Here is a 24,934-nt window from a genome sequence, read left to right as displayed (position 1 = left end):
GAGGCTGAGCATCTTTCTTACCATTGAGACTCTCAGCCACGTATGGTCCTCACTGCTTTACACAAGCCTGTGGATGTGTCCTGTTAAGGGAAAGAAAATGGAGAAGTGTAAATTGTTGACGGACTCTCATTGTTGATGGACTGACTCTTTCCTTGTTTCTCCCCCTTACTTTAGGTCCATTTGGAGTGAACCATGGGGTGGAGCTGCACCAAGATGTCATTGAGTATGCATACCAGAAACTGGAGTTCTTCATCAAGACCAGCGACAGCTTCGACAGGTAGGAGGGTTTCATGATGAGAGAGCTGGAGATAAAGTGATAGAAAGAGAAAGAAAGGTGGTCAACAGAGCAGAGGTATTATACCAGTTATAGGAGCTATCAGGAGCAACCAGTTAAATGTAGTTACTCTGTAAAAAGCTAGTAAGTTATAGGTTACTCACCACACAGAGTAAGTCTGTGTCTTCGGTGTACAGGACACATTTTATTCTGGGTCAGGTGTCGTTGATAAGATTGTTGAGAAAACTATGTTTTGGGAGTGCTACTGGTATCCAAGAAACATCAGACTGGAATGGGGGAAACGTGTGTTTCTATCTGTGTGTGTAGGTTTGAGTTCTGCGAGCCCTGTTTCGTGATAGGGAACTGTCTGGAGATAGCCCCAGAGAGTGGTCAGTATGACAGGGTGTATTGTGGAGCTGGGGTGCAGCTGGAGCAGGAAGACTACATGAAGAACCTGCTCAAAGTGGGAGGAATCCTAGTGCTGCCATTGGAGGAAAAGGTCAGCACGCGTGCACACACAACTATACAGTGCATTCGGAAAGTATTCAGACACCTTGACTTTTTCAACATTTTGTTACGTTACAGCCTTATTCTAAAATGGGTTAAATAGTTTTTTCCCCCTCATCAATCTACACACAATACCCCATAATGACAAAGCAAAAACAGGTTTTTAGATTTTTTTGCAAATGTATAAAATAAAAAATAAACTATGACATTTACATAAGTATTCAGACCCTTTACTCAGTACTTTGTTGAATCACCTTTGGCAGCGATTACAGCCTCAAATCTTCTTAGGTATGACGCTACAAGCTTGGCACACCTGTATTTTGGGGAGTTTCTCCCATTCTTCTCTGCAGATCCTCTCAAGCTGTCAGGTTGGATGGGGAACGTCGCTGCAGAGCTATTTTCAGGTCTCTCCAGAGATGTTAAATCGGGTTCAAGTCCAGGCTCTGGCTGGACCATTCAAGGACATTCAGAGACTTTTCCTGAAGCCACTCCTTCGTTGTCTTGGCTGTGTGCTTATTGTTATTGTTCTGTTGGAAGGTGAACCTTCGCCCCAGTCTGAGGTCCTGAGTGCTCTGGAGCAGGTTTTCATCAAGGATCTCTCTGTACTTTGCTCCGTTCATCTTTCCCTCTATCCCTCTATCCTTACTAGTCTCCCAGTCCCTGCCGCTGAAAAACATTACCACAGCATGATGCTGCCACCACCATGCTTCACCGTAGGGATAGTGTCAGGTTTCCTCCAGACGTGACGCTCGGCATTCATTCATTCAAAAAATACAGAACTAAGAACAGATATAGCCCCTGGTTCTCCTCAGACTTGACTGCCCTTGACCAGCACAAAAACATCCTGTGGCGTACTGCATTAGCATCAAATAGCCCCCGCGATATGCAACTTTTCAGGGAAGTTAGGAACCAATATACACAAGCAGTCAGGAAAGCAAAGGCTAACTTTTTCAAACAGAAATTTGCATCCTGTAGCACTAACTCCAAAACGTTTTGGGACACTGTAAAGTCCATGGAGAATAAGAGCACTTCCTCCCAGCTGCCCACTGCACTGAGGCTAGGAAACACTATCACCACCGATAAATCTACAATAATCGAGAATTTCAACAAGCATTTTGCTACGGCTGGCCATGCTTTCCACCTGGCTACCACTACCCCGGCCACCAACTCTGCACCCTCTGCTGCAACTTGCCCATGCCCCCCCCGCTTCTCCTTCACACAAATTCAGACAGCTGATGTTCTGAAAGAGCTGCAAAATCTGGACCCCTACAAATCAGCTGGGCTAGACAATCTGGACCCTTGCTTTCTAAAACTAGCCGCCGAAATTGTCGCAACCCCTATTACTAGCCTGTTCAACCTCTCTTTCGTAACATCTGAGATCCCCAGAGATTGGAAAGCTGCCGCGGTCATCCCCCTCTTCAAAGGGGGTGACACTCTAGATCCAAACTGTTACATACCTATATCCATCCTGCCCTGCCTTTTGAAAGTATTCTTGGGCCGACTCTTTTCTCTGTGTATATCAATGATGTCGCTCTTGCTGCTGGTGACTCTCAGATCCACCTCTACGCTGACGACACCATTTTGTATACATCTGGCCCTTCATTGGACACTGTGTTAACAAACCTCCAAACGAGCTTCAATGCCATACAACACTCCTTCAGTAGCCTCCAACTGCTCTTAAACACTAGTAAAACTAAATGCATGCTCTTCAATCGAACGCTGCTGGCACCCGCCCACCTGACTAGAAACACTACACTCGACGGGTCTGACCTAGAGTATGTGGACAACTACAAATACCTAGGTGTCTGGTTAGACTGTTAACTCTCCTTCCAGACTCACATTAAGAATCTCCAATCCAAAGTTAAATCTAGAATCGGCTTCCTATTTCGCAACAAAGCCTCCTTCACTCATGCTGCCAAACATGCCCTCGTAAAACTGACTATCCTACCGATCCTTGACTTCGGCGATGTCATTTACAAAATAGCCTCCAACACTCTACTCAACAAATTGGATGTAGTCTATCACAGTGCAATCCGTTTTGTCTCCAAAGCCCCATACACTACCCACCACTGTGACCTGTACGCTCTTGTTGGCTGGTCCTCACTACATGTTCGTCGTAAAACCCACTGGCTCCAGGCCATCTATAAATCACTGCTAGGCAAATCCCCGCCTTATCTTAGCTCATTGGTCACCATAGCAGCACCCACCCGTAGTCTGCGCTCCAGCAGGTATATCTCACTGGTCATCCCCAAAGCCAACACCTCCTTTGGCCGCCATTCCAGTTCTCTGCTGCCAATGACTGGAACGAATTGCAAAAATCTCTGAAGCTGGAGACTCTTATCTCTCTCACTAACTTTAAGCATCAGTTGTCAGAGCACCTTACCGATCACTGCACCTGTACACAGCCCATCTGAAATTATCCCACCCAACTACCTCATCCCTATATTGTTATTTATTTTGCTCTTTTGCACCCCAGTATCTCTATTTGCACATAATCTCTTGCACATCTAGCATTCCAGTGTTAATACTAATTGTAATTATTTTGCACTATAGCCTATTTATTGCCTTACCTCCATAACTTGCTACATTTGCACACACTGTATATATATTTTCTGTTGTATTTTTTTGACTTAGTTTTTTTACCCCATATGTAACTCTGTGTTGTTGTTTTTATCGCACTGCTTTGCTTTATCTTGGCCAGGTCACAGTTGTAAATGAGAACTTGTTCTCAACTGGCTTACCTGGTTAAATAAAGGTGAAATAAAAATAAATAAAAATTCAGGCCAAAGAGTTCAATCTTGGTTTCATCAGACCAGAGAATGTTGTTTCTCATGGTCTGAGAGTCCTTTTACTGAGGAGTGGCTTCCGTCTGCCACTCTACCATAAAGGCCTGATTGGTGAAGTGCTGCAGAGATGGTTATCCTTCTGGAAGATTCTCCCATCTCCACAGAGGAACACTGGAGCTCTGTCAGAGTAACCATCGGGTTATTGGTCACCTCCCTGACCAAGGCCCTTCTCCCCCGATTGCTCAGTTTGGCCGGGCGGCCAGCTCTAGGAAGAGTCATAGTGGTTCCAAACTTCTTCCATTTAAGAATGATGGAGGCCACTGTGTTCTTGGGGACCTTCAATGCTGCAGACATTTTCTGGTACCCTTCCCCATATCTGTGCCTCGACACAATTTTGTCTCTGAGTTCTACGGACGATTCCTTCGAACTCTTGGCTTGGTTTTTGCTCTGACATGTACTGTCAACTGTGGGACCTTTTTATAGACAGGTGTGTGCCTTTCCAATTAATGTCCAATCAATTGTAGAAACATCAAGGATGATCAATGGAAACAGGATGCACCTGAGCGCAATTTAGAGTCTCCTAGCAAAAGGTCAAAATACTTAGGTAAATTCTAAAAACCTTTCATTATGGGGTATTGTGTGTAGATTGATGATTATTATTATTTTTAATCCATTTTAGAATAAGGCTGTAACGTAACAAAATGTGGAAAAAGGGAAGGGGTCTGAATACTTTTCGAATGCACTGTAGATGTATATTTTATTTAAAAAAAATTGGGGAGGGTAGATCAGCTTTAATATTGCAGATAGATTGTAACTTCCATCAATGAAATTGTCTGCATCACTTCCAATCCCCCATGTTTTTTCTTTCTTGCATATATATATATATATATATACACACACACACACACACAGATGTGGAAAAAATTAAGAGACCACTGCAAAATGATCAGTTTCTCTGGTTTTACTATTTATAGGTATGTGTTTGGGTTAAAATTACATTTTTGTTTTATTCTATAAACTACTGACAACATTTATCCCAAATTCCAAATAGAAATATTGTCATTTAGAGCATTTATTTGCAGAAAATGACAACTGGTCAAAATAACAAAAAAGATGCAGTGTTGTCAGACCTCGAATAATGCAAAGAAAATAAGTTCATATTCATTTTTAAACAACACAATACTAATGTTTTAACTTAGGAAGAGTTCAGAAATCAATATTTGGTGGAAAAACCCAGATTTTCAATCACAGCTTTTATGCGTCTTGGCATGCTCTCCACCAGTCTTTCACATTGATGTTGGGTGACTTTATGCCACTCCTGGCACAAAAATTCAAGCTTTGTTTGATGGCTTGAGACCATCCATCTTCCTCTTGATCACATTCCAGAAGTTTTCAATGGGGTTCAGGTCTGAAGATTGGACTGGCCATGACAGGGTCTTGATCTGGTGGTCCTCCATCCACACCTTGATTGACCTGGCTGTGTGGCATGGTGCATTGTCCTGCTGGGAAAAAAAACAATCCTCAGAGTTGGGGAACAATGTCAGAGCAAAAGGAAGCAAGTTTTCTTCCAGGACAACCTTGTAGGTGGCTTGATTCATGCGTCCTTCACAAAGACTAATCTGCCCGATTCCAGCCTTGCTGAAGCACCCCCAGATCATCACCGATCCTCCACCAAATTTCACAGTGGGTGTGAGACACTGTGGCTTGTAGGCCTCTCCAGGTCTCCGTCTAACCATTAGACGACCAGGTGTTGGGCAAAGCTGAAAATTGAATTCATCAGAGAAGATGACCTTACTCCAGTCCTCTACGGTCCAATCCTTATGGTCTTTTGCAAACCTCAGCCTGGCTCTTCTTTGCTTCTCATTGATGAAGGGCTTTTTTCTAGCTTTGCACGACTTCAGCCCTGCCCCTAGGAGCCTGTTTCGAACTGTCCTCGCCGTGCACTTCACCCCAGCTGCCGTTTGCCATTCTTTTTGTAGGTCACTTGATGTCATCCTATGGTTGTTGAGTGACATTCGAATGAGTTGGCGGTCATCCCGGTCAGTAGAGAGTCGTTTTCGCCCTCTGCCGGTCTGTAGCTTTGTTGTCCCCAATGTCTGCTGTTTGACCTTGTTCTTATGAACCGCCGTCTTTGAAAATTGAAACTTTGAAAGCAATCTGACGCTCACTGTATCCCTCTGCCAGTAAAGCCAGAATTGAACCCTTCTTTTCCTCACTCAAAACTTTCCTTTTCAACTCTTTTGGCATGGTCAATAGTTCTTTTTTAATTAATATTACTTTTGAGGTACTATTAGCACTGTTTTTGCCATCCAGCTGGTCCTATTGCAAGAGGATAGTGATGACCACAGCAGTGGTTTTTATACTTTTCCTCGTTAAATAAGATTTGGTTCAGGTGATCACCTAATCAGTACCTAATTCAGTAGAATGAGGTGTGCCTGTGTTGGAATTCAACAGACACTGGAATGGAATGGCTGTAATATTTGTAGAGATGCTGATTTAAGAAAAATTTGCAGTGGTCTCTTAATTTTTTCCACAGCTGTATATACACATACATATATAGACATACATACATACATACATATAAACACATATATTTTCTTTAACTAATTACAGTTGAAGTCGGAAGTTTACATACACCTTAGCCAAATACATTTTAAACTCAGTTTTTCACAATTCCTGACATTTAATCCTAGTAAAAATTCCCTGTTTTAGGTCAGTTAGGATCACCACTTTATTTTAAGAATGTGAAATGTCAGAATAATAGTAGAGAGAATGATTTATTTCAGCTTTTATTTATTTCATCACATTCCCAGTGGGTCAGAAGTTTACATACAGTCAATTAGTATTTGGTAGCATTGCCTTTAAATTGTTTAACTTGGGTCAAATGTTTCGGGTAGCCTTCCACAAGCTTCCCACAATAAGTGTGGTGAATTTTGGCCCATTCCTCCTGACCGAGCTGGTGTAACTGAGTCAGGTTTGTAGGCCTCCTTGCTCGCACACTTTTTTTCAGTTCTGCCCACAAATGTTCTATAGGATTGAGTTCAGGGCTTTGTGGTGGCCAGTCCAATACTTTGACTTTGTTGTCCTTAAGCCATTTTGCCACAACTTTGGAAGTGTGCTTGGGGTCATTGTTCATTTGGAAGACCCATTTGCAACCAAGCTTTAACTTCGTGACTGATGTCTTGAGATGTTGCTTCAATATATCCACATACTTTTCCTTCCTCATGATGCCATCTATTTTGTGAAGTGCACCAGTCCCTCCTGCAGCAAAGCACCCCCACAGCATGATGCTGCCACCCCCGTGCTTCACGGTTGGGATGGTGTTCTTCGGCTTGCAAGCAACCCCCTTTTTCCTCCAAACATAACGATGGTCATTATGGGCAAACAGTTCTATTTTTGTTTCATCAGACCAGAGGACATTTCTCCAAAAAGTACGATCTTTGTCCCCATGTGCAGTTGCAAAACGTATTCTGGCTTTTTTATGGCGGTTTTGGAGCAGTGGCTTCTTCCTTGCTGAGCGGCCTTTCAGGTTATGTCGATATAGGCCTCGTTTTACTGTGGATATAGATACAGTGAGGGAAAAAAGTATTTGATCCCCTGCTGATTTTGTACGTTTGCCCACTGACAAATACATGATTAGTCTATAATTTTAATGGTAGGTTTATTTGAACAGTGAAAGACAGAATAACAACAAAAAAATCCAGAAAAATGCAAGTCAAAAATGTTATTTCCCTCATTAAAATGCAAATCAATTTATAAGTATTTGACCCCCTCTCAATCAGAAAGATTTTTGGCTCCCAGGTGTCTTTTATACAAGTAACGAGCTGAGATTAGGAGCACACTCTTAAAGGGAGTGCTCCTAATCTCAGTTTGTTACCTGTATAAAAGACACCTGTCCACAGAAGCAATCAATCAATCAGATTCCAAACACTCCACCATGGCCAAGACCAAAGAGCTCTCCAAGGATGTCAGGGACAAGATTGTAGACCTACACAAGGCTGGAATGGGCTACAAGACCATCGCCAAGCAGCTTGGTGAGAAGGTGACAACAGTTGGTGCGATTATTCGCAAATGGAAGAAACACAAAATAACTGTCAATCTCCCTCGGCCTGGGGCTCCATGCAAGATCTCACCTCGTGGAGTTGCAATGATCATGAGAACGGTGAGGAATCAGCCCAGAACTACACAGGAGGATCTTGTCAATGATCTCAAGGCAGCTGGGACCATAGTCACCAAGAAAACAATTGGTAACACACTATGCCGTGAAGGACTGAAATCCTGCAGCGCCCGCAAGGTCCCCCTGCTCAAGAAAGCACATATACAGGGCCGTCTGAAGTTTGCTAATGAACATCTGAATGATTCAGAGGAGAACTGGGTGAAAGTGTTGTGGTCAGATGAGACCAAAATCGAGCTCTTTGGCATCAACTCAACTCGCCGTGTTTGGAGGAGGAGGAATGCTGCCTATGACCCCAAGAACACCATCCCCACCGTCAAACATGGAGGTGGAAACATTATGCTTTGGGGGGGGGGTTCTGCTAAAGGGACAGGACAACTTCACTGCATCAAAGGGACGATGGACGGGGCCATGTACCGTCAAATCTTGGGTGAGAACCTCCTTCCCTCAGCCAGGTCATTGAAAATGGGTCGTGGATGGGTATTCCAGCATGACAATGACCCAAAACACACGGCCAAGGCAACAAAGGAGTGGCTCAAGAAGAAGCACATTAAGGTCCTGGAGTGGCCTAGCCAGTCTCCAGACCTTAATCCCATAGAAAATCTGTGGCGGCAGCTGAAGGTTCGATTTGCCAAACGTCAGCCTCGAAACCTTAATGACTTGGAGAAGATCTGCAAAGAGGAGTGGAACAAAATCCCTCCTGAGTTGTATGCAAACCTGGTGGCCAACTACAAGAAACGTCTGACCTCTGTGATTGTCAACAAGGGTTTTGCCACCAAGTACTAAGTCATGTTTTGCAGAGGGGTCAAATACTTATTTCCCTCATTAAAATGCAAATCAATTTGTAACATTTTTGACATGCGTTTTTCTGGATTTTGTTGTTGTTATTCTGTCTCTCACTGTTCAAATAAACCTACCATTAAAATTATAGACTGATCATGTCTTTGTCAGTGGGTAAATGTACAAAATCAGCAGGGGATCAAATACTTTTTTCCCTCACTGTACTTTTGTACCGGTTTCCTCCAACATCTTCACAAGGTCCTATGCTATTGTTCTGTGATTGATTTGCACTTTTCGCACCAAAGTACGGTCATCTCTAGGAGACAGAATGCGTCTCTTTCCTGAGCGGTATGACAGCTGCGTGGTCTCATGGTGTTTATACTTGTATACTATTGTTTGTACAGATGAACGTTGTACCTTCAGGCGTTTGGAAATTGCTCCCAAGGATGAACCAGACTTGTGAAGGTCTACAATTTTTTTTTCTGAGGTCTTGGCTGATTTATTCTGATTTTCCCATGATGTCAAGCAAAGAGGCACTGAGTTTGAAGGTAGCCCTTGAAATACATCCACAGGTACACCTCCAATTGACTCAAATGATGTCAATTAGCCTATCAGAAGCTTCTAAAGCCATGACATCATTTAATGGAATTTTCCAAGCTGTTTATAGGCACAGTCAATTTAGTGTATTTAAACTTCTGACCCACTGGAATTGTGATACAGTGAATTATAAGTGAAATGATCTGTCTGTCAACAATTGTTGAAAAATTACTTGCACAAAGTAGATGTCATGCACAAAGTAGATGTCCTAACCGACTTGCTATAGTTTGTTAACAAGAAATTTGTGGAGTGGTTGAAAAATGAGTTTTAATGACTCCAACCTAAGTGAATGTAAACTTCCGACTTCAACTGTATGTTCTTTAATGCAGGGCCGACAGACAAGTTCCTTACTTTTTCCACTTTCCTCTTCCATTTTTGCGGTAATGCTGCAATTATTTGGTTGTTATTTTGGGTAGAGCAGACATTTCCATATGTTTTTGTTAGCTACATGTGCGACATAACGCCACCAGTCCTACCTATTATATCATTTATGAAGATTATACCTTTAAAAAAAAAAAAAAAAAAAAATACTGGCTTTTTATCAATTAGTATATTTGAGTTTAACCACAATATTTGTTGCATTATTTGTTCTGTCTTTTCTGGAGGATTCAATTGAAATTGCAACCAACTTTCTATGGCTTGTTTTAGAAATAGTGATATTTGGGAGATGATTTCCTTTTCAAATAACTGAAAGTGAGAGTTTGTCATGAATAATGGGAAAAAGGCCATTCTTGAACATTGGGTGAGACAATCTTACTAATTTGCTAGAGAACCAGTTCGAATTTAAGTATACCTTTTGTATGACTGAAGCTTTTAGTGATAGGTCTAATGCTTTAATATTTAATCATTTCTGTCCTCCGAATTCATATTCATTATATAAATAGGCCCATTTAATTTTGTCTGGCTTGCTGTTCCAAATAAAATAAGAATATTTTTTTCTCCTATCATTTTAAAAACTGTTCGCTAGGCGTAGGCAAGACCATAACCAAATAGGTAAACTGGGATAATACTAAAGAGTTAATCAGGGTGATTTTTCCACAAATAGACAGATATTTACCTTTCCATGGTAGCAAGATCTTATCTATTTTTGATGTATTTCTTAAATCACATTTTATTTGTCACATGCGCCGAAATACAACAGGTGTAGACCTTACAGTGAAATGCTTACTTACAAGCCCTTAACCAACAATGCAGTTTAAAGAAAAAGAAGTGTTAAGTGAAAAATAGATAAGTAAAAAATAAAAATTACAAATAATGAAAGGGCAGCAGTAAAATAACAGTAGTGAGGCTATATACAAGGGCTACTGGTACAGAGTCAATGTGCGGGGGCACAGGTTAGTCGAGGTAATTGAGGTAATATGTACATGTAGGTAGAGTTAAAGTGACTATACATAGATAATAAATAGAGAGTAGCAGCAGTGTAAAAGAGGGGGTGGGGGGGAACCATGCAAATAGTCCGGGTAGCCATTTGATTAGCTGTTCAGGAGTCTTATGGCTTGGGGGTAGAAGCTGTTAAGAAGCCTTTTGGACTTAGACTTGGCGCTCCGGTACCACTTGCCGTGCGGTAGCAGAGAGAACAGTCAATTACTAGGGTGGCTGGAGTCTTTGACAATTTTGAGGGCCTTCCTCTGACACCGCCTGGTAAAGAGGTCCTGGATGGCAGGAAGCTTGGCCCCAGTGATGTACTGGGCCGTACGCACTACCCTCTGTAGTCCCTTGCGGTCGGAGGCCGAGCAGTTGCCATACCAGGCAGTGACGCAACCAGTCAGGGTGCTCTCGATGGTGCAGCTGTAGAACTTATTGAGGATCTGAGGACTGTTAAGTTGCGTCAATTCAAATCTGGTATAGGAACAAAAAGAGGTCAATACACGTCTTCTAAAATAGACTAGTATTTTAATTAATGCAAACACTTGAATGGTAAATATGATGTTCGTATATACGGGTCCACTGAAACACCATGCAGGGCAGTCAGAGAACTGAGCCATTGTTATAAGTTCTTCTTTAAATACTCTAACAGAGATAGTTCCCGCTCCAGGCAGGCCTATCAGAGTAGAGGCTGGGCGTGGTTTAAACTTACCCAGCCTATCGTTGGCGCTCAGGCTGGTCCCAGACCCTTGGCGCTTCACTGTTGCCAGGTGTTAGTTGTTTTGCAACTTGTCCAGAGAGTCAGCACTTTTGCAGTACACATGTCCTTGAGCGGTTTAACAAAGAGGCTGTGTGTGTGAGTCTACAAGCCTGTCTCAGCCTACCCCCTATCGGTTCCTCACATTAATCACAGCTTGTTATGTTAAACAATCTATATCAGTACAGCACAAACCTATTATGTTTAATCATTAATGCATTCTTTTTAAGCTAGGCATTCACATCTAATTATAAGAAAATAGATCCCCACAATCCCCCTTTTCACACCCGCTGGGTGTGAACCCAAAATAAGAAATTTCAGGGAAATTTAGGATTCCCCCTTTTGACACCCACTAGGGTGTCACCCACTAAACAAAAATACTTTTAATAGGCACTTTTATTAATAGGTACTTTTATTAATAGGCAGAGATAATGATAATAAAAAATAAAAACCTTCAGTCCTTCCATCTACACCTAACTTTTACTAGGTTGGCTACCAGCCACCCAGGAACTTCAAACCTTCACATAAGGAAAGACAAACATTCACAATGGTTAAAATGGATTTATAAAACATAAAAACACAAACAGGGAATTTTGATTCCCCCTTTAGACACCCACTAGGGTGTCACTCCACCACCTCACCAATAGCAAACCAAGGGTCATCCTTAGTCAACTCAGTTTCTGCATCTCCTTCTTGAGCCTCCAGCAAAGGCATCATACCAGCAGCGTGCACGACATCTGTAACAGACTTTCTCAGACAAGGGATAATACAGGCAGCACAGCACATCAAAATTAAAAACATAACGATTAGGGTCAGAAATCCAGTAACCACCAGTGCAGCATACCTGCCAAAAAGGGCCTTCATCCAACTCCACTCACTTACCCCAGCCACATTCTTCATTTCAGCAGATAACCTGTCAAGTCCCCGTAAGGCTTTAGTAATGCTACCATCGGGGCTGGTGTTATTGGGAATGAAGGTACAACACTGCTCTCCGAACATCTTACACACTCCCCCCTGATAAGCCAGGATCATGTCTAATGCCAATCGGTTCCGTCTAGCCACCCTAGTGGTAGCTTCCAGCTGTTCAGCCATCCCGGTCAAGGCTGTGAGGGTATAATTCACAAACCTTTGCTGGTTATAGAAAATGTAGTTGATCCAGGAACGCTGTTTAGCAGCATCGATAGCCGGACCTATAATTGGAATCGGATGCCACAGACCATCATTCCTGTTAAGAGCCTGGAACTCCAGGGGGATCCCTACTGGTACTCCCAGCAGGTTAGAATGGATATCCTCACCTTCTGACCAAGGGGCACTACGTCTCTGTCTTCTAACCCCGGCCCCTTCTTCCCTCTCCATCTGAGTGGGCCCCAATAGCTGGTCTGCAGTCACATCAATAATGGTCAGTGGGATAATCAGACTGGTGAGCGCACACGTGCCCTGCCAGTCACCCCTAAGAATTGGTGTCAACTTTCTATTAGGCCCACACATCCACCATACATCAGCTACCCCTCTAGTTTGATTCTTGCCCTCCCCTGGCCAGGTGCTGTTAGCGGTTACATAACTACTACAGTCAGCTTCAGGCAAATGACCATAATTAATACCCTTACCCGTTCTAGTAATGCAACTATATATTTACATTTACATTTTAGTCATTTAGCAGACGCTCTTATCCAGAGCGACTTAGTTAGTGAATACAATTTTTTTTTTTATACTGGCCCCCCCCTGGGAATCGAACCCACAACCCTGGCGTTGCAAACGCCATGCTCTATCAACTGAGCTACATCCCTGCCGGCCATTCCCTCCCCTACCCTGGACGACGCTGGGCCAATTGTGCGCCGCCCATGAGTCTCCCGGTCGCGGCCGGCTGCGACAGAGCCTGGATTCGAACCACTATAGTTACCCCCATAGGCCTTAACCCCTCCTGGAGCCTTCTGAGGCGGTACTTCCGTAAACACCAAACTCAGAGCTTTACACAGGGTTATATTAGGTTGAGAATGATAAAACCACCCTTCCCCTTCTCCTAGTGCAAAGGGGTGGGTTGCCAATTCAGGTCTAGCACGTCCACAGATAACACAATCCTTTTTCTTTAATGTTCTAGCAGTATATCTCATATAAGCCAGACACATATTCTCCCTCCCTTCATACCCTGTCTCGGTTCCCAACTGGTCACTGTCAGTAATATCCTTCACATTTACAACCCTCAGTGGATTTTGTACCTTGGTCGTTTGAATTTGTGTTCGAGGAGTGGTAGTACTTAGCGTGTTCGGAGAGCCAGTGCCGTTTCCCCCTTCCTGGGTGTCCCCACGGGGTGTCCGCGGGGTAACCTTTAACTCAAAGAGTCCCATAACATCAGCCCCGTACCGTCTCCCTCCCAGTGTATATGCTCCAGCATCTGTGGGTTTAACATTCTGTATGGTTAGTAGGATTTCATCACCTTTACACACGCTGCTTGCTGATCCCTGCACACCCCATATCATTGAAAACCTGGTTGTGTTAGACACATCCTTTAATGTATATGGGTAGCCTCTTCGCCACTCCCAAAAGGTTCCTACATTGGTGACCATGTAGTCACCACTTGAGACCCCCCTTCCTCCAGAGTGATAACTATGCTATGCCCCCTGTTACTTGAGCTATGACCCCCCACATTGTCCACAGTCCCCATACTACCCATAGCACCCTCATTTTCTAGCCTGTGGCTAGGTCTTGCTGTACCTGGTCTAGAGTCCTCCCCGGGACAGTGTCTTTTGCACAGTGTGTTCTATGATACCACACGTCCTTCTTACTTGTATTCACTCTCAGTAAGTGACTCGATACCTCCTTCACCTGGAACGGTCCTACCCACCTCGGTTCCGTCTACTTCCTGGAATGCACCTTTACTCTCACCCAATCTCCCACTAGGATGTCTCTGTTCTCGTCCGTGGTTTCAACAGCAGGTGTGCGGATCTCCACCACCTGTTTGGACAGTCTTTCGACAAGAGAGGTTAGCGCCTGCATGTAGTCTGTGTATCTGATTTTAGCAATGTCTAACCTAGGCAGACTCAAATTGTCTGCTGGCGGTCCTGGCATTCTACGTCCTGTCAATAGTTCATGGGGTGTGAGGTGTGTGTCGGAACCGGGTGAGTTTCTCATTGACATAAGGGCCAAAGGTAGCGCATCTATCCATTTCAATTTTGTCCCTGCTATTATCTTAGCCATTTTCCGTTTCAGAGATTGATTAGCCCTCTCTACCAAACCCTGCGATTGTGGGTGGTACACTGACCCAAACTTGTGGGTGATCCCCAACACCTGTTCTACCTCCCTCAGGTGTTCATTCTTGAAATGGGTGCCGTTGTCAGAACGGATCATCCGTGGGACTCCGAACCTCGGTATAAGGTCCCTTCTCAGCCATTTAATAACAGCTTTAGCATCTTCTCTTGCTGTTGGGATGGCTTCCACCCATCGGGTGAACCTGTCAACCATTACCAACAGGTATCTTTTACCTTCCACTCGATTGTCTTGCCCCATGTCTGTGAAGTCTATGCAGATATCTTGAAATGGTGCATCTGGTACTGGAAAGCTGCCAATGACAGCTCCCAATGAAACCTTGTTGTTGTAACTTTTACACACCTCACAGCTTTCTGACACTTCCCTAGCCATGTCTGACATGTGTGGATGCCACCAGGCCAGTTCTATGATTTTTGTCACGCTTCTCCATCCTCCACGTGCCTTGTTGTGTCCTTCCCTTATTAGTGACCTGAGCAGCTTGATGGGTGCCACAGTCTTTCCCGTGTGTGACCTCCAGGTGCCTTGGTGATCTCTCCTCGCTCCATGCCTGTTCCAGACGGTATGCTCATAGACGTCTGCTGCCTCTTGGAGTTGCCTTACTGTGTCCTCTGTCAGATCCTATTGGCTCTGGGCTGCTTGCTGTACCATCTGTTGTGCAGTGTAGCCTCCTGCCTCCTTTGCTGCCTGGTCAGCTCGGTCATTTCCTTCCCTCACTTTTGTGCTCTCCTTACTGTGCCCTTTACACTTTATAATTGCCACTCGTCCGGGCAACTTGATGGCCTCTATTAACTTCTGGACCTCCTGCTTGTGCCTAACCGGTTAATTTGAGCTGGTCAGGAGTCCTCTTCTCATCCACTGTGGACCGTCAATGTGGGCAATGCCATGGGCATATGCAGAGTCGGTGTAGATGTCCACTTTTTTCCCCTGGCAGAGTTCCAGCGCTCTCCTTAGTGCTCTCAACTCCGCCAGCTGTGCTGAGGCCTCTGTTGGTCCCAGTTTTTCTGCTTCCAGTACTGTGTAGCCGCCGTCCCTTTCCTGTCTGACCACTGCATAGGCCGCTATGTTTCCTTCTCCCGGGTCTTTTGACCTGTAACAGCACCCATCCGTGAACAAAATTTCCTCTGTCCCTTCCAACGGGGTGTTTTCCAGATCCATTCAAACCTTTATTTGTTTTGCTGCCCTTTCTTCGCAAACATGCGTTTCGCCGTTGCCCATTCCGTCAGTCATATTGGCCCCAGTGGTGACATATGTGATATGTTTTGCTGATATTAGATTTCCTTTTGCTGGACAAGGTGAATAGTTTTGATCCAATGAATGCTGCGACTCCGTGGTCAGTATTGATTTCCAGCAGGTGTCGCATTACAATGTGTGCAGTCTTCCCTACAGCTTTAGCAAGGGCAGCCATGTGCCTGGCACAATCAGTTTGTCCTGTTTCAATGTTGTCCAGCTTCGCACTATAGTAGTGCAGTACTCTCCTCTCCCCCTTTTTGTTTCTGATACAGGACTGAATGGACATACCCATCCTGTTCAGAAACATCCAAGGAAAATGGAACCGTGTAGTCTGGCAGTGACAAGGCCTCAGCCTGGGCTAGAGCCTGCTTTAGTTGGATAAATGCTGTTTCTGCCTCTGGAGTCCATTTGAGAACAGCAGTAAGGTTCCTGTTGCCTGCTTCCCTCAGGATTCCCCTCAGTGGCTCAACCTTCAAACAGTATTCAGGTACATGTGTTCTACTATACCCTGTCAATCCCAGAAAAGACAACAGATGTTGAACTGTGGTTGGTTTAGGATGCTCTAGTATTGACATCCGCTGAGCCATGGAAACTGCCTGTCCTTTGCCAGATATCACCCTTCCCAGATATTGAACAGTTCTCCTGCAACACTGCACTTTCTCCCTCTTGACTTTGTATCCTTTCCTTGCCACTAGAGCTAGCAGCGTTGTAGTTGCCTGCAAACAGGACTCAGACGTAGGAGCAGCCAGCAGCAGGTCATCCACATACTGTAGCAACGTCACACCCTCAGGCAGAGCCAATTCCTCCAGATGTTCCTTGAGGCTGGAATTAAAGATCCCCGGGGAATCACGATAACCTTGTGGGAGACGAGAATAGGTGAACTGCTGACCCCTGTAGGTAAATGCAAAAAGTGGCTGTGAGTCCTTGTGCAGGGGTATGCAGAAGAACGCATTAGCTAAGTCAATGACAGTGAACCAGTCCTGGTTAGGTGAAATGTTCTGCAGTGCCAGATAAGGATCGGGAACCGGCCTGACATCCGGTAGGGTTACCTCATTTATGGGTCTGAAATCCTGTACCATCCTGCATTTACCCGTTTCTCCTTTTTTAACAGGTAAAATCGGCGTGTTCCATAGTGAGGTGGTGGGATAGAGAACTGCACCCTTCTTCAAACATTCCAGCGTAGGCTCAATACCCCTTTCCTTCTCTTCACTTAAAGGGTATTGAGACCTCCATACTGGAACCGTCAGCCTGGTGTCTTCCTTTATGGTGATTACAACTGGCTCAACATCAACCAGCCCTACATCCTCTGTACTGATTGACCACAGGCATCCAGGCAGACTTGCCAATATGTTCTGAGTATCAGGGTGATCGGTCATCTCCCTACCGTGATACCAGGATCGTCTCACCACCTCAGGTGTTGATACATCATCAACGTTAAGTTTTATTCTCCAAACCTTTGTTCCACTCATTTCAGCTGCCTGCACTCTAGGAATCGATGTCCTTTCCCATTTCAGGCAGCTAGCCTTCCGTACTGCCGGTCCGAGTGATCTTGCCTCATATCCAAACCCAACCATCAGGGTAACGTGTGGTACTGAGGCAGTGTGGGAACCATTGGTGAGAGCAAACCATTTTTCTGTGAGATCAACATCCCCATCCATTATCATGCAGCTTGTCGCCACACCTTCTTTGAGTATATACATGTGATTGCTAGTCACTGCTGGTCGCCTGTCTTCCATGTCAGCTGCCCAAGCTTCATCGTAGATTTCATCAAATTCAGACGTGTAGTTCATGGTGACATGGGGTGGGTCTTCAGGTGGATAGTATGCATTGAGTGTTTGTATCCATGCTTTCCATTGTTGAAACTCCTTGCAGACCCTTGGTGAGTGGGTCTGGACTAAGAAGCTTCAGCCAGTATACGTATGCCTGCTCCTCCTCCTCTCCTTCTTCTTGACCGTTTCCCGTATACAACATTCTTGCTGATTTTCCGGCCGTATTATGACAGAGTGTAGTTATCGGGAGAGTGGTGGCATGCAAACCTTCTGAGCCACAATAGATACTACACCCAAGTTTTGATAGAAGATCCCTTCCCATCAATCCAACTGAGCATTCTGGATTATATAGGAATTGATGGGTTACCTTAAGTCCATCCCATACAACCTCTAGTGGTATGGTGAAATGCTATCTCATTACAGCCCCGGAAACACCAGAGAAAGCCTGTGTTCTGGTAGTAAGTTGGTATGCTGCTTGCACAGAGGACCATGTGCATCCTGTGTCAATCAGCATACTGTGCAGTTTCCCCCCTATTAGGCACTTTACAACTGGCTCCACGTCCGGGGGAAAGGTGTAGATGGTATTAGTGGAGGGGTGTTCAGGCGTTTCCGGGCAGCTTCATTGACTGTTGTATTCTCCAGCCCAGGCCATATTAGGGACCAGTTCTGGGTTTGGTGAGTCTGTAATTGACCCTGGTCTTGTGCTAATGCCTGTTGTTGCTGTTGGAACTGTCCACCACGTCCTCCCTGCCAGGTTCCCCTTGCTCTTGGTGCCCACTGCCCCCTTCCTCGATTCTGGCTCATGTACCCTCTTCCTCTGCCCTGGAATTGCTGTCTTGGCATAGTGCAGTTCCTAGAGATATGTCCTGGACCCCCACAGTTGAAGCACACTTGGTTCCCATACCTGGATATGTATGGTGGCATATATGGTGGCTGATATCCGGGATGTGCTTGGGGAGCCGGGGGTGGGCTGGCATATACCAGGGGTGGTAGCGGTGGTTGATAGGGAGCGGCAAGTGCCCGTTCCGGTGTCATCAGTCCTGCCATAGCCTGTACTATTGCAGTTACTGTTGCCACATCCGGGGTGGGTGCCGGAGCCCCAGACATGGGTGTACTTGTCACCACCATTTGCTTTCCAGGCTTATCCGCCGTCAGCTGTTTCTTCAACACCTTCTTCTGTAGCTGTTTGATTTCATCCTCTTCCTTTCGTTTACCTTCTCTCCATCTCTCCACATGGTGCTGGGCTATATCAGTGAATTCCAATACGCACAATACAGTGATGCCTACCACTTTCTCACACTCCACTCTCACTTGTTCTGGGAGTCCTTCTAGACAGCTCGCCAGGAATAGGTATTTTGTGGTTTCCTTTCCTGGTTCCTCGTTCCAGGCCTGCCTCCACATGCCTTTTGCCTTCTTCATGTATACTGGAACAGTCTCATCCCCCTCCAGTGTCAGACTTTTCATCAGCTGAGGTCTTGGTTTAGTCGGGTATTTGTATCTTATGGCATCCCACACCTGTCCATGGTGTTGGTCAAAATGGGTTGATGCCGCCACCCTTCCTCTCACTCCTCCCGCAGCGAAGATTTCACGACATTCCTGATCCCCCATACATCTGTTAATCACTGTTGCCATGTCTCCTATCATGAGTTCATCTGCTGCAGTCAGGCTTTCAAAAGCTTTTACCCATCTGTCACCAGACTCCTCCGGGGCAGGAAGAGCATCCACCAGGGTTTGTACGTCTCTGTGTGCCCAGGGCTTGTAGATGGCACCACCCCCTGGTGTATCTCTCATTGGGTACAAGCCCCTCGTTTCACGGACCCTAGTTTTTGCCCGTGTGCAACGTGCAGGTACGTCATCTTGATCCCATAATTCCCCTTCGAATCTTCCACATAGTATTTTGGGCTCTCTTCCCCCTGCTTCACCATGCTCTTCTCCCATATCTATATAGTGCCCTCTAGGAAGGGAGTTTGCTCTACTTCCTTGTTTCCTTTCCTCGCTCAAGTCTTGTATGGTTCTCTCCTGCAGCTGTTCCGCGCCTCTTCTTACTTCCTCTTCCAATATTTTCACTTCCTTATTTCTTTCTGCTCTCTCTCTCTGTCCTCCCTTTCCTGATTCTTCAGTTCTGTTTGGGTCAAACCCCCATCAAGCATCAGGCTTCCCCTGTCGCCGTCACCCGTCAGGCTCATACGACTTCCTTCTTCCTGTAATCTGGACATGTTCTCAACCCCGTCTCGTATAGCTCTTGCTCCTTCTAGCAGTGCCCCTACCTCCAGTCTCCGATCGCCCAGATCGCAAGCCCTCACCCATTTTTCTCCATCTTCCTCTTCTGGTCGCTTATGATATTCGACTTTCCCCACAATGTCAAGCGTTGGAGCCATCCGTTTTGGTACCTCGTATGGGGGTGGTGACATAGGCAGTTCTGGGTATAATCTGGGCGGGGGCGGAGCCGTAGGCAATCTGGATCCTTCTTTCTTGTCCTGCTTCTCCTCGTTGTTCTGTTTTTCTTCCCATATTTTCTTAAGTTTTCCCAACACTGCTAGTCATATTCTTTCCTTCAGCCTTGCTTTTTCCATTGCTTCCTTGATTTTACCCCTTCTGGGTTCTCCCTCTTTCTTCCATTCCCCCTCTGTTTTCTGGGTTTTCCGCTTCAACGTTTCCAGTATTCTCCCTGGTTCGCCTCCTACAGGCACTCCATCGGGGGATAGTATACAACCATCCCCTATCCATTCCTTATAGAGTTTCTCTCCTCGCCTGCTCCATTCCTTCCCATCCTTCCCTCCATTGATTTCAAGTGTGGACTTTAAAACCTTCAATGTTCTTTCTGCTTCTCCACTGGTAGTCATGTTTTTCGTTTTAATTAGTAATAATCGTTCGTTATTTAAAATATGCTAATATGTTTGTTTAAATCAAATTATTCCCGCCGGATTATTTCAGCCTAATTATTTAAAACCAGTATTCTTACAGTGCCACACATCAAATGGTAAATAAATAAAAATAACCCAAATTATTTCAATTATTTAACCAATGGTTGCTATGTCAAATCAAACGATAAACCATATTACTTCAATTTAATTATTTTGAAACCAGTATTTGTTATGTCATGTCAAATAGTAATTCAAATTACTTAAACTTAATTATTTATTTAAAACCAGTATTTGTTATGCCAAATCGAATGGTAATCCCAATTACTTAAACTTAATTATTTAAAATTAGTATTTGTTATGTCAAACATTAAACGTTAAATCAAATAATAAACCAATTTGCTTCAACTTAATTATTTAAAACCAGTATTATGCTATGTCAAACATCAAATGATAAACCAAATTGCTTCAACTTAATTATTCAAAACCAGTATTATGCTATGTCAAACATCAAACGTTAAATTTCAGTTATATCAGTTCAAACGTTTCAGTCTAGTCATACTAGTTATTCATTATTTTACCTTTATATTCCCAATTTACTATTACTCCTACCAACCTCGCCTCCTATTCCTCCCCCTATCTACAAAATACTCAGCCGAACCTAGCCGTACCCTCGTAGTTACGGACCTCGCCGGTCACTAGTATTTTATCTAAAATTTCCCGAACCTAGCCGTACCCTCATAGTTACGGACCTCGCCGGTGTAATTCTTCGAACCTAGCCGTACCCTCGTAGTTACGGACCTCGCCGATAGCAATTACTAATTCAGTTATTCCCTATATCCTCGAACCTAGCCGTACCCTCGTAGTTACGGACCTCACCGAGAGATTTCAGTATTTTCTCCGAACCTAGCAGTACCCTCGTAGTTACGGACCTCGCCGGTAGAACATCACATTCACCACAGGTTTGCATGTCACAATATGGTGCTTATCTACTCATAATAATTCGTATAATAATTCATAATTTAGTTCACTTACATCAAACGGGTGTTTCACAAAATTAATTTGGATAAAGCCAATGTGCAGAACTTTAGTTATATAACAATAGGTGTCTGCTTACCTGTTTTTAGTAGTCCGGACTCTTTGTGAAACACACCGTCCAATGACAGAGATGTCCAATGGGCTGGACAATATCCAGCGAAGTCCCTCTACCAGATCACGTCGGGGTCACCAATTGTTAAGTTGCGTCAATTCAAATCTGGTATAGGAACAAAAAGAGGTCAATACACGTCTTCTAAAATAGACTAGTATTTTAATTAATGCAAACACTTGAATGGTAAATATGATGTTCGTATATACGGGTCCACTGAAACACCACGCAGGGCAGTCAGAGAACTGAGCCATTGTTATAAGTTCTTCTTTAAATACTCTGACAGAGATAGTTCCCGCTCCAGGCAGGCCTATCAGAGTAGAGGCTGGGCGTGGTTTAAACTTACCCAGCCTATCGTTGGCGATCAGGCTGGTCCCAGACCCTTGGCGCTTCACTGTTGCCAGGTGTTATTTGTTTTGCAACTTGTCCAGAGAGTCAGCACTTTTGCAGTACACATGTCCTTGAGCGGTTTAACATAGAGGCTGTGTGTGTGAGTCTACAAGCCTGTCTCAGCCTACCCCCTAACGGTTCCTCACATGAATCACAGCTTGTTATGTTAAACAATCTATATCAGTACAGCATAAACCTATTATGTTTAATCATTAATGCATTCTTTTTAAGCTAGGCATTCACATCTAATTATAAGAAAATAGATCCCCACAGGACCCATGCCAAATCTTTTCAGTCTCCTGAGGGGGAATAGGCTTTGTCGTGCCCTCTTCACGACTGTCTTGGTGTGTTTGGACCCTGCTTACTACAAACACATTTCCAGTACACATAAACACATTATTGTCCTTCCTCTCCTTAGTTGACCAAGATCACTCGAACAGGCTACAACAGCTGGGAGACCAAAAAGATAATTGCTGTTTCATTTGCCCCACTGGTGTTGCCCAAACACCGAGACAACAGTAAACCTAAAGCAGTGCCTTTACGTAAGTACTGTAGCAGAGGTAGTTTTCCAAGTGAGCCTTTGTGTGATGAGTAACCATGTTGAAGATCTGGGCCCCTATTCGCAAAGCGTCTGAGTAGTGGTGTGCTGATCTACGATACATTTTTTATTTTAGATTATAATGAATACGACAGGGGGACCTGATAGGGGAGGCAGGTAGCCTAGTGGTTAGAGCGTTGGGCCAGTAACCGAAAGGTGACTAGTTCGAATTCCCGAGCAGGCAAGGTGAAAAATCTGTCTGTGCCCTTGAGCAAGGCACTTACCCTAATTGCTCCAGGGTCGCTGTTCATAATGGGTTAACCTGGCCATGACCCCACTCTCCGAGGGTGTCTTAGGGGGAGTTCGGATTTGCAAAAAATATAAGAACAAATATAGGCACCCTCCAAATTATTATTATTCTAGATCAGCACTCCTACTCTGAGAGGCTTTGTGAATTCAGGCCCTGGAGACTCAAGAGACTGGAGAAGGAGGTTGGAGGTGAAAGCAGTTGAACACTGTTGTCTCAAATGCATGGGAAGGCAGAACATACATCACTTACTATTTGGGGGAGAGTGAAATGGTTTCCTCTTGTGGTGTGTGTGTGTGTCTCCTCAGCGGCCATGTTTGAGGTGCGGACTCTGCAGGACTTGGCTCGCATCTCTATCCGCCTGACGTTGAAGAAGACAGTGGCGGGGCCAGGGCCATTGCCCAGGAGGAGGCTGGCCCACAGCGGGGAGCGGTTCCGACGAAGGCGGGCCCAACACCGTGGCTCCACCCTGCTCTCCAACCGCTACGTATTCATGAGCCGCCTCATCCCCGGACCGACGGACAACAACAACAACCGCTCTGGCACCGACACCGAAGAGGAGGAGGAAGAAGAGGGGAACTGCAGGGTTCTAGGAGATCCTGAGGAAGAGGAGCAGGAGGAAGAGGCGCAGGAGAGGAGGGAGGGCGGTGCCCTTCTACATGAGGCTCCAGTGAACCTGCTAAGAGAGAGGATCCTGGGCCTGCCGCTCCCTGAGCCTCTGAAGATGTACCTCCTTCACTACAGAGAGAAGTAGGGAGGGACAGGAGATGAGAAGCTGTGCTCCCATTCTCTAACTAGTTCCCATCCCTATGCCCTTGTTGACTCCCCTTTCTGGATACAAAAGTAATGGATGTGTAAGAAATAGGCTGATAACTCCACCGGAATGGCTAAAATGAGTTCCCACTATTTTTCTTACAGTCTACCTAATAAGTTGCAAGTCAACAACTGGTGAATTTGAAATCGACCCCTAAAAACGTCATGTTGAAGTGAATAACTAGAAGAATTGGATAAGTAAAAGCAATATTGTAATAGCACTATCTCCCCCTCCCGATAGCCCAGGTACGCCTATCCAGAGGTGCCTAGGGGGTAAAGGTTGAGTTGGGAAAAACAAGGATGCCGAGTTAGGGATTGGGAGCTTACTTAGTTAGCCCTAGCCCCAGAGCCGTCACCACCACCAGCCCCCTAGGACTATTCCCAACACCTCTGAACACTGAATTCTCATCTCACCATCTTTTGGGATATCTTCTGTTTTGTGCCTGACAGTGGCACCCAGTCTCCAAGTCCTTCTTTATTCCCTTTGAATTTTGTAAATGTGATTTTTTGGAAAATGATGCTTTTGACTGTGACCGAACAATTCACTGGAGCTTTTGAGATGGACTTACAAAGACTGAAAGCCCCAAATGTTGTGGAAATATTTGCTCATTCTGTGTTCATATCTGTAATGTCTTCTCATATCCTACTGCATTGAATGTACTTGGTGAAAGCAGGGGTGACATAACAGAAATTGCCTCTTTAACAAAATCACTTAAGGTAAATGTTGAGGGCTCCAGGTATGAAAAAAGTATAGTAACACATTTTTACATATCTGTAAATACTTACACACACGGTAGGTACAGAAAGGAAAGGACCACATTGTCAAACAGCATTACCTGAATTCACTCCTTTTGTGAATTCTTTCATCAAATCTTTTCAAATAATAGGAGACTGCAAAAGCCTCGGCACTGTAAAACACCCCTGGATTAGGGGTAGAAAGTGAATGTGTGGGATAGCAATGTACCATTGGGTTCTCAATACAGAACTGTAATCAAAGTAGTAAAGAATTTATGTGTATCCACCTGTGAAGGAATTTAAGCACCAATTGGTCTACATTGGAACTTCAGTGTGATGGACTGTGTTATGCTCTTTGATGCTGTTTTGCGTTTTGTCTGTTTTCAGTGCCAAACTTCTCCAGCACTGGCCGGCTCCAAATGTTTCTTGCGGTTCAGTTCTACAATGTGTCAAGTTGTTCAGCGGAAGTAAAAATGATGTGTATTTAGAATAAATATCTGTGTGACAAAATACGTTTGGAAAAGGACTGTAGCGTGACTGCTATCATTAAAATAAGTTGAACTATACTGCCAGCAAATCCAAAACGAGTGTTATTCAGTATGAAAAAATGTATGCACTCACTAACTGTAAGTCGCTCTGG

The 24,934-nt window shown here is 44.6% G+C and overlaps 1 protein-coding gene across 6 annotated transcripts in view; it reads left to right on the top strand.

The window, feature by feature from the left end:
* pcmtd2a (protein-L-isoaspartate (D-aspartate) O-methyltransferase domain containing 2a) overlaps positions 1-24,860 on the top strand; it is a 36,675-nt gene extending 11,815 nt beyond the window's left edge. For all 6 annotated transcript variants that reach the window (XM_041856118.1, XM_041856114.1, XM_041856117.1 and 3 more), the window contains 4 exons: positions 175-277; positions 602-773; positions 22,320-22,443; positions 23,055-24,860. In XM_041856118.1, coding sequence (XP_041712052.1) covers positions 175-277; positions 602-773; positions 22,320-22,443; positions 23,055-23,500 — 845 coding nt within the window. In that variant the 3' untranslated portion in view covers positions 23,501-24,860. The remainder of the gene's footprint in view (positions 1-174; positions 278-601; positions 774-22,319; positions 22,444-23,054) is intronic.
* Positions 24,861-24,934: the final 74 nt, after the last annotated feature.

The sequence above is a fragment of the Coregonus clupeaformis genome, chromosome 30 (assembly GCF_020615455.1).
Source record: "Coregonus clupeaformis isolate EN_2021a chromosome 30, ASM2061545v1, whole genome shotgun sequence".
NCBI lineage: Eukaryota > Metazoa > Chordata > Actinopteri > Salmoniformes > Salmonidae > Coregonus > Coregonus clupeaformis.
The sequence above is the reverse complement of the archived record's forward strand: the minus strand, read 5'-3'. Positions and strand labels throughout refer to the sequence as shown.